Here is a 9,599-nt window from a genome sequence, read left to right as displayed (position 1 = left end):
ACCGCCGCGGCTGATTTGGAGTTGTAGTTTGAGTAGGCCCCGTGCCCTCTTTGGCAGAAGACCCAGTCCAACTCCTAGGACTCCACAGCATTGAAGTGAAGGGGCACCGACGTAAGGGCACAGGCACACCCGGACTCCAAATGCAACCTAGGAGTCCCCTCAAAGGCCCAGGTAGCAGTGTAAGGAAGAGGCCACAAGTTGGACTCTTACTAGAAAGGCTTTTATTGTGAGCCTAGCAATAATGACAAACATGCAGACAGGAATGCAATCAAAGGTTTTGTCGCACCGCCATAAGGCTTTAATCACTTTCACAAAGAATTGAAAACATATTCTCATTGGTGTTCAAAGATCAATCATTTCATTGGTCTAAGCTGCCGAATACAAATTTCATTGGCTCTATTACTTTGACAGGCATGAAGGCACACGTGGGACCTTAACAATGGCACAACTATAGTCTATTGTTCTTTGGTGATGAACCTTCAGTTGGAAAGGATAAGTCGATACTTCAGGCAGCTGGGAAATTAGGAAAGTATTAGGGAATACTTTCTGCATCTCTGGTCCTTGGCAGCTCTTTCTCTACACATTAGCATTTTTGCAAATGAAGGCCCTCTACAGTCACATATGGCAGTTTGGCAGTAAATCAGAAGATATGGGACTTACAGTCATTGGAAGCATTCCTGAAAATTCCCTTGTAAAACTGCACTTCCCTCAAAAGTGGTGTCAAACCGCATTCATTATACAATGTAGATGCACTTTTAGAAAGGCATGACCTTTTAGAGATCATAACCTTTTAGAAAAGAGCCAACACAATCTTTTAGAGAAGAGCCAAAAAACCGTTTGAGTAGAATCTTCTCAAGTGGTATATAGTAATGCTAAATGTTTTCCCCTGACATTATGTCTAGCTGTATCCTACACTGGGGGATGGTGCTCATCTCCATTTCTAAACCAAAGAGCCAGTGTTGTCTGTAAACACCTCCTGGTCATGTGGCTGGCATGACTGCATGGAGCACTGTTACCTTCCCGCTGAAGCAGTACTCATTGATCTACTCATATTTACATATTTTTGAACAACCTTGTATGCAGAACACATCATGCGATGTGTGGGGCTTGACGATTAAAATGGCTAGGGAAAAAAATGCTGGAAGAAACATTAGCAACCTTAGATATGCAGATGATACTACTTTGATGGCTGAAAGCGAGGAGCTGAGGAGCCTTCTAGTCCTTGAAGTGACTGGCTTGACTCTGAAGGAGCTGGGAGTGGTGATGGCCAACATGGAGCTCTGGCATGGGCTGGTCCATGAGATCATGAAGAGTCGGAAGTGACTGAACGCATAAACGACAACAAAGGTTGGCAGAAGCCTGGCCTAAAGCAGGAGCTCACCCTGCTCCCCAGATTCGAACCGCCAACCTTTTAGTCAGCAAGTTCAGCAACTCAGCGGTTTAACCCGCTGTGCCACCAGGGGACCCTGGTCAAGTGGTATATAACCAAATGTAATTATGCTGTAGGGGCTGTAGCCTGAAAATGGATAATAGGAGTTGTAGTCCTAAAAGAAAAGAGCAGATGCTACAGTCTTTAGAAAAACAGTTCCTTCCCTAATTCTCTGTGTGAGAAACTAAGAGATAAGACTGGTGTTTGGCTGCTGCTCAAGCAAGCCAGGGTCAACACGAGAGACATGAAGTTACAGTAAAGCTTCCATCTTAAGCTGTTTGTATGCATAAAACAGAGAACCAGTTAGAACATAATGAGCTAAGAATAAGCCAGCGAGAAAAGACAAAGTATGAAACGAATCAAAAGTATGTTGTTTGATCCATTGTAAAAATATAAAAGACCATGGCCCCATTTTTGGGCGCAGCAGTCTTCACTTGACTCAACTCATCCATGTGTCTATCCCTGCACCACCCACCTGAGAACAGAAGTGAAGGGAACCTCCGAGAGCGTGCAGAGTTCCCCCTTCAATGCAAGGCAATTGGCTTCAGCTGTTAAGACTGAACAACCTGTTGTCTCTGATCTGTCAGGAAACAGAGAATATGCCAGTGCATAAAAATAGTTATTCAGAAGTGTTTTTCTGTGCCAAGAATATATCTACTCCCATAAAACAACTTGTTTTATATTATGCACTCAAGAGACAAAATAAAGTAGACTTTGGTAAAAATAACATTTGGTTTAGTCAACCTTTATGTGTTCAGCATACACAGGCAAGATAAAGTTGCTGTTTAAAGTGAAACCATTTGCCAGACTGGATTTAGCGGAAAACAATGCCCAGTGTGGTCCATTGCTGCAGAATGAACAATACCTAGCTAATGTAGTGACTTATTTTTGGTTTTGTCATTTTATGAGCACTACAATTGAGCTGTATCATTAGTCTAGTGAACCCCCCAGTTAACTTTTTTTCATGTCAGGAGTGACTGCAAGGACATTTCCCAGGATACACTCGGATGTTTGATGTTTGACCATCTTTTTGGGAGGCTTCCCTTATGTCACTACATGGGGAACTGGAGCTGACAGAGGGAGCTCAACCCACTCTCCCCAGATTCGAACTGCTGACCTGTTGGTCAGCAGTCCCCTGTGCCAGTAGGACTGCTGACCAACAAGTCAGCGGTTCAAATCTGGGGAGAGTGGGTTGAGCTTCCTCTGTCAGCTCCAGTTCCCCTTGTGCCGGCGGGACTGCTGACCAACAGGTCGGCAGTTCGAATCTGGTAAAAGATGGTAAAACATCAAACATCCGGATGTATCCTGGGAAATGTCCTTGCAGTCACTCCTGATATGAAAAAAGTAGTCTAGTCCTAAATTGTTCATAATTTTAAAAGGTCAAGTCAATGCTTTGAATGGAACTGGAGGCACTTTCAGCAGGCAATGTGGTAGACCAAAAAATGAAGTTATAGTGGTTGACTTACTGCTACCCATTATTTTGTACTAATGGGAGCTTCCAAAGAGCCTTGAAGAGGAAACCCAATATAAACCACACTGCAACTCCAGTTTGGAGGTAACCAAGAGGGGCAATTCCCCACCATTTTCAACACATCCAAGATCAGGTTCAATGGAGGGAGAATGAAAAGCTCCACTCACATACTTACCCTGGATGTGGAGGACAAAGGAGGAGCCCTTTGAGTATTAGTACCTAGAACTGTGTCTTCCTCAGCACGATTCACCTAATCACACTTTTTTTCTCTCCACCACAACTACATTTTTCTCCATTCCCTATGTCGTAATACTAGGAATATTTTGCATTTGTAGAATCAAACACAAGTAGCATTTAGCACTCTTGGATGAGATCACAGGCAAGAAGATTCACACGTTTGAGCATACGGTCAGCCTTCCACCTTTGTGGATTTGATTATTCACTGATTTGACTGAAATATTCTGTGTGAGAATCTCTAGGACCTTCAGTGTAGCAACTGATCATAGAGATGCTGGAGGACTTAGATATTGTTAGAGAAATCACTTTTCTAGGAATCTCTATATCTTTCTGTACAATCCTGCAGAGGTGTTTTCTCAAGAAATAGCAGTGTTGGTATTTGCAGCTTTAAAAAGCTTTTTTACTGTGCTGCTAATGCCAGTAAATGTGGATAGTTGACTGCATTTATTAACAATTTGAGACCAGTAGGGACATTTCTCTCATTTTTCTGTATTTGTTTTTAAAGGGAAAATCTGTATTTTTAGACAAATGTTAAACCACACAACCAGTATTACATTTTATTATTCACTGTATGAGAAGTATGCCCACTTCCCAGTATCTTGCCAGTGCAAATGATCCAATGTGATTACCCAAGAAGCAGTGGTGCAATATTTCATAATTCTTCATTATTGTTCCTAACCAATAAAGCAGGGATGGGTAAGCTCAACCTTATTTCACATAGCTTTGAAAACAAAATCCAGTTGTCATTGAGAAACTCTGCCTACACTATGCTTTGAAGAATTAATGTAAGTGTAGTAGAAAGAAGAAAGCAAGTTACACAGCAGGAGTAAACAAACTGGCATTTGTGCTAACATGCTTTGTGGTATTTGTTTATTGAGAAATTGTGAGTAACTACAATTGTAGTGTTCTCATATCTTGCAGCTCTTTTGGCTTCAGAAACCTGGAAAACATCTGAATATTTTTTTAATTAAGGTATACACAAAAAATACAACCCATTCTTTTCTTAACACGTTGAAAACATGTGAGAAAACGCTCTGTATGCACTAAAGCAGGGATGGGAATCATGGAGAGCTGTCAATGTCACTGAACTTCAACTCCCAACGTTCCTCACCTTCGGCCAGGGTTGGCTGGAACTCTTGGAAACTGCAGTTCAACAACATTTTTTTTGGGGGGGGGGGGAGCTATATAATTCCCACTCCTGCACTAAATAATAATATAATCCTTTCCTTATAAGAGCGTGTGGCAAACTGGCAATAATTGTGTCTTACTATTACAAAGTTCTTTATCCATTCAAAAAGAAGACATGCTGGTAACCTCAACCGAGCGGAAAACAGCACAAGCAGTTATAAAAACCCACAGCAATTGTGAGTGTGCATCATATATGAAATGTTGAATTGTTGCATTCAAACAGGCAGAGGAGCAAATAATCTAGAACACGTAAGACTAGGTAATATCAAACAATCTATAGATGATACCGTATACATCTGTAATAAAGTACACTTAGTCCCCCCACTTTGCTTCAATGAGCAAAAAAAGCTTTTTTTGTGTGTGTGTATTTTTTTAAGTCAACTGTTATATTTAAATATCTGCATGTTGCTCATAAAGTGGGGGGGAAGGTCACACAACTGGAATGATGCAATGAGAGTAGACATGTATTGTTGTGTTTGATTTTGTGTAATGTTTCATGGCCCCTGGCTTGTGAAATGGTGAAAGAGAAACAAAATGAACAAATCTGAATGTATGAATTAGTTGAGGAGAGAGATCATTGTTTAACCATTAGTTATGCTGGTTTCTTGCATTAAGATAGGCTTCAAAGCTAATCTGTGGAAATTGTAGAGAAGCTTGAACTCCCCAGGCTCTCTTTCCTTGGCTAATCCAGTTTCTGGCCTGTCATGAAAAGAATAAACTTATAGTAGCCAAATAAAACTAAAAGAAATAGGCTAAAAACCTGAGAGGCACTGACCTCTGCAAAATATTGATCTGCAATAGCACTACAGAATGTACTTTCTGTACTCAATATGTCACCCTGCCCAGGAAGGATGAGAAACATGGGACCGATTTTCATAACTCTGCTGATGGCAGCCAGAGGAAAAAGCCTATTGGTACTATGACCTTGTAGCCAGGGAAAGCCATTGATATCTGCAGAATTCATATTCGATGACAGCAGTGCCAACACACATTTGAATTTGTTGTGATGTGCCAAATCTTGAACGTGCCACTGTGATTTGGTTGAATACTTGACAGACATTGGCTTTTTTCCTGCTGTTGCTGACATAGTTGTAAGAATTGGCACTTATGGGGAATCATTCTCAGATGAGGAAGGAAAGGCCCAACACTCAGCTACAGCAAAAGCAAATTAATGGAAAATTGTCCCCTTACATTTTCAGAGCAGGACAATTTGTGATTGACAGAAGTTGGTCTGAAACACCATGATTTAAGATAGACCAGCTTCCTTAACTCCAATGATAACAACATTGGCTCAAACCAAGGTATTTTAATTTAAAATTACAATTCTTAAAGGCTCAAAGGAAAGGCTAATAATGACGCAAAACACTTTCAGTGTAAATACTGAAATGTTTTGGGGGTTCTTTTTTTTGGGGGGGGGAGGGGGCTTCACTTACAAATCTGCTACAATTGTGCTATGGGGCACTGTGAGAGTCCAATAGGGTCCAAGGACACTATCCGCCAGTTTTATTGTTCTGTTCCTATCCCTTCAAGGGGTATTTTGCTAGTAATCCTGCTGATGGATTGTGCTTCGCTGAACTAAAAACACACTTGCATTCATGAAAGCTCAAAATGATATCATGTGATACCAATGAGGCAAGTATAATGCATAAATGTATTTAAGAGGATCATTGTTCAGGTATTCCAAATTCTCACTTTTGCTGTACTGGTTGATGAAACAATTAGTGCACTTATGGAAACTCCTTCTGTTTACTGTTTTCCCCCCAACAAATAACTTGTTGACTATGCCTAAAGTAATAGATGAGCTTCATGTGGTGTGCTCACATTCATTCATTTGGGCTATGCTTTAACTTAAACTAAATCCAAGCACAACAGCCACCTAAAGTGCTTGCTAATTCAAGTTAATGCCCATAAATAACACAAAAGGGTGTCAGCTCCTTGTGCTGATGAAACAAATCAAGAAATTCATGACCTAATGTCACAGTGCTTGAGCCTGGGAAAAAAGTCTTTTGCTGGGTGATTGCTCCAATCTCTTGGTCATTCACTTTTAATTCATTCTTCTTCCTCTTCCTCCTCCTCTTCTCCTTCTTTCCCCATTGTTTCCACCATGAGGTCTGCAACACAAGTCACTTCTCCAAGGCAGTTCACTGCCTTGCAAGTATATTTGCCATCATCGTCCCCACAAACTTCAGAAATGATCAAAGAGCAGTTGCCATCCTCATCATAGTCTATCTGGAAGTGTCGGGACTCCTTGATAGATTGATCATCTTTGTACCAAATTACCTCTGGGTCAGGGAAACCTGGAAGAAAGGGGAAGAAGAGCAGGCACCACAAATCAATTCTGATTTTTCCCCATCTGTATATATCCTTAACAGGCTCAGAGATGATGTTCTCAAAGTCTGGCATCAGATGAGGTTGTCCTGGGTACATGATATTGCAGTTACAACATTTTTAGCATAGCACAAAGGGTAGATGGAGTTCAGCAAAGCAATACCAGTTGTGGGTGAGATATTGGCTCTTGTCAAAATTGAGTTAAATGGGCTAATTGCCACAGACCAGCCGAATTTGTAATTCTTACTTTATAGCAACCATACTGCATTAATTCCACAATGTAGATGCAGCTCAAACTTTTTATTTAGACAAGCCTTTGGCTGAAAATCTATGTGACAGAAAAGGTCTGCGAGTTTGTGTGTGTGTGTTTTATTATGATCAGTGTTTTATAATGTTTTTATCTTGTTTAAATTGTAGTACTATTTAATTATTTTCAAAGTTTTGTATAAATGTTTTAATTGTATCTTGAGGCCACTTTTGAGTCCCATGTAATGGAGAAAGGCATGAATCAAATAAATAAATGAACAAAGTACAACAAATAAATGTACAGGGCTGAGCTATAAAACTGTGTCTCTGGGTTACAGTTTAGCTTAAGTTACAATGTCAAGTATCAACAAATCCACACATTCAGCACCTCTATGTGTCACTTATCTTGTGATAAATCATACCTCCCACCCCCCATGAACACTTCCAAGCTAAAGTCTATCTAAAATTCAGACAATTTCCCTTGAGTACACATCTTGATCTCTCTACCTCTGGCAAATGAATCAAAGCTATTCATCAAACAGAAATCTCTATGAGCTCTGATAAAAATAGTGCTTCTTAAAAAAAATAAAATGAAGCAGATAATTGGTAGGTAAGCCATAGTTCATTAGAAGGTGAAAAATCCCAGAGGAGGAATGTTGAAAAAGCAACTGAAAACAAGTCATAAACATTTCTGAGAAGTACCTTCAATTTTGCAGTCAAATCTGGCAGCACTGCCTTCCACGACTTCTGTATCTTGAATTGTTTTAGAGAAATATGGTTTCACATGGGACCTTTCTTCATCAACCGCTTCCAGGAGAGCGTTGGCAGCCTCATCTTAAGTAAACAAAGTTCTATGAATCTTATGGGAGAATTTGTCTAACAAAGGTTCTAATAACACTAGCATGTCCTTCGTCCTGCCGTGAGGCCCCTCCCTTAAGAGACGATGGGTCTGAGAGCAGTGAGGGTCAGTTCAGACTCTGGGGCTGCTGGACATGCCTCGCTCCCAGGTGGCAGGAAGTCACACAGTGGCTGTGTGCCTCATGGATTCTCCAGCTGTCACCCTATGGTTCATCACCAGAGGGCAGGCCACAGGGATGGCGTGCATCACGTGAAAGGAAGGTTATCTGATCTCTGGATCCAAGTCCCAAGCCAACATTATACAGCTGTTAATTACACTATGTAACATGATTTTTGTTTCTGGGTTATAAATGTCCTTTCCTAATTGGTTCTATCATAAAAACAGAGAAAGGGTTTATTAAACTGCAAAAACTTTGTTTCTGTGGGACATCCTGCAGCACGTTTTGCTATAGTCTTTCAATTAATATCTCAGAGTCTCAACCAATTAAATATAGTTTGTGACAGCCACAAAAACAAAGTTTCTGGATTATAACAACTAGTTTCAAAGTACGTGCTGCACATTTAAACAGGAATGAGACCTTCAAACCAGAAACAGTAAAAAATTCAAATTTTGTTAAATTGAGTAATAAAAATTGAGAACTATTTTTGTTCCCAGTTGGATTTTGTGTGTGTCTTAGCTCCCTTTAAGTCAATGTACCTGAGCTGATAATTGTTTCTAATAAGGATATTATTACTGTGGGTTTTGAAGTTGACAGGATTTTCTTTTGCATTTAACATAATTTGACTTTTCATTGCTGTATTTTCTGCAAGTTTATTTATTTACCACATTTGTACCCTGCCCTTCTAAACCCTGAGGGGGATTCAGAGCAACCTGACACATCAGCAACAATTCAATACCATTAAAAAAAACATATAATTAAATAAACATTTACGTTAAACCAAAGAATTAAAAGGCCCTCTCTCTCATCCCCACCAACCGCACCTGCGAAGGAGTGTGACTGAGAGCAGGCCCTATCCAGATGATCTTAATCTCTGAGACGGTTCATAGAAGGAGATACATTCAGACAGGTAAGCTGGGCCAGAACTGTTTAAGGCAGTGGTTCTCAACCTGTGGGTCACGAGGTGTTTTGGTCTACAACTCCCAGCCAGAAATCCCAGCCAATTTACTAGCTGTTCGGATTTCTGGGAGTTGAAGACCAAAACATCTGGGAACCCACAAGTTGAGAACCATTGGTTTAGGGCTTTATAAACTAAAGCCAGCATTTTGCCCGCATTGTTGCCTTGATTATTTTTTAAAGAAAGGCAGGAATGTGTTACAAACAAACAAGCTCTCTATCAGAAAGGTGCACTGGATCAACCTGAAACCCTGCACTGTTACCAATCAAATATCCAACATGCTGGATATGTTGGATATCAAATTAGTTGTTAGGAGGATGAGGTTGGAAAAAGAAGCAGAAGACTCATCCTGTTTCCAGTTGTTAGGAAACAAAAGTAGCCTCCTCCTCCTGTTTCCTAACAACTGGTATTTAAAGGCACACCTATCTTTGCCAATTGCATGCCACTTTGTGATGGATGTTAACTATCAACTGAAGTTTGCCAACTTTATCTTCCTAATAAGATTGAGACTTTAAATGGCAGCAAAAGAGGCCTTTAAGATTATAGTGTAGTATTTATTCAGGTGTTCGGGAGGATTTGTATGGAAAACTGCTAAAAATGGCAGGAGCATATGGGACATGACAATGCAAAAGTAGGCCCAATGTTGATGCATTAAAATATGCTCACATATTTTTAACCTGGATATAGGAAATAATTTTTTAGATCTAGAGACTGTGAGAAGGGCAG

At 40.3% G+C, this 9,599-nt stretch overlaps 1 protein-coding gene across 3 annotated transcripts in view; it reads right to left on the bottom strand.

The window, feature by feature from the left end:
* Positions 1-3,990: 3,990 nt before the first annotated feature.
* The window catches only part of MYLK (myosin light chain kinase), a 250,329-nt gene continuing 244,720 nt past the window's right edge, over positions 3,991-9,599 (bottom strand). For all 3 annotated transcript variants that reach the window (XM_060774888.2, XM_060774879.2, XM_060774896.2), the window contains 2 exons: positions 7,602-7,733; positions 3,991-6,622 (listed from right to left, as the gene is read on the bottom strand). In XM_060774888.2, the coding sequence (XP_060630871.2) occupies positions 6,375-6,622; positions 7,602-7,733 (380 nt within the window). In that variant the 3' untranslated portion in view covers positions 3,991-6,374. The remainder of the gene's footprint in view (positions 6,623-7,601; positions 7,734-9,599) is intronic.

The sequence above is a fragment of the Anolis sagrei genome, chromosome 1 (assembly GCF_037176765.1).
Source record: "Anolis sagrei isolate rAnoSag1 chromosome 1, rAnoSag1.mat, whole genome shotgun sequence".
NCBI lineage: Eukaryota > Metazoa > Chordata > Lepidosauria > Squamata > Dactyloidae > Anolis > Anolis sagrei.
The sequence above is the reverse complement of the archived record's forward strand: the minus strand, read 5'-3'. Positions and strand labels throughout refer to the sequence as shown.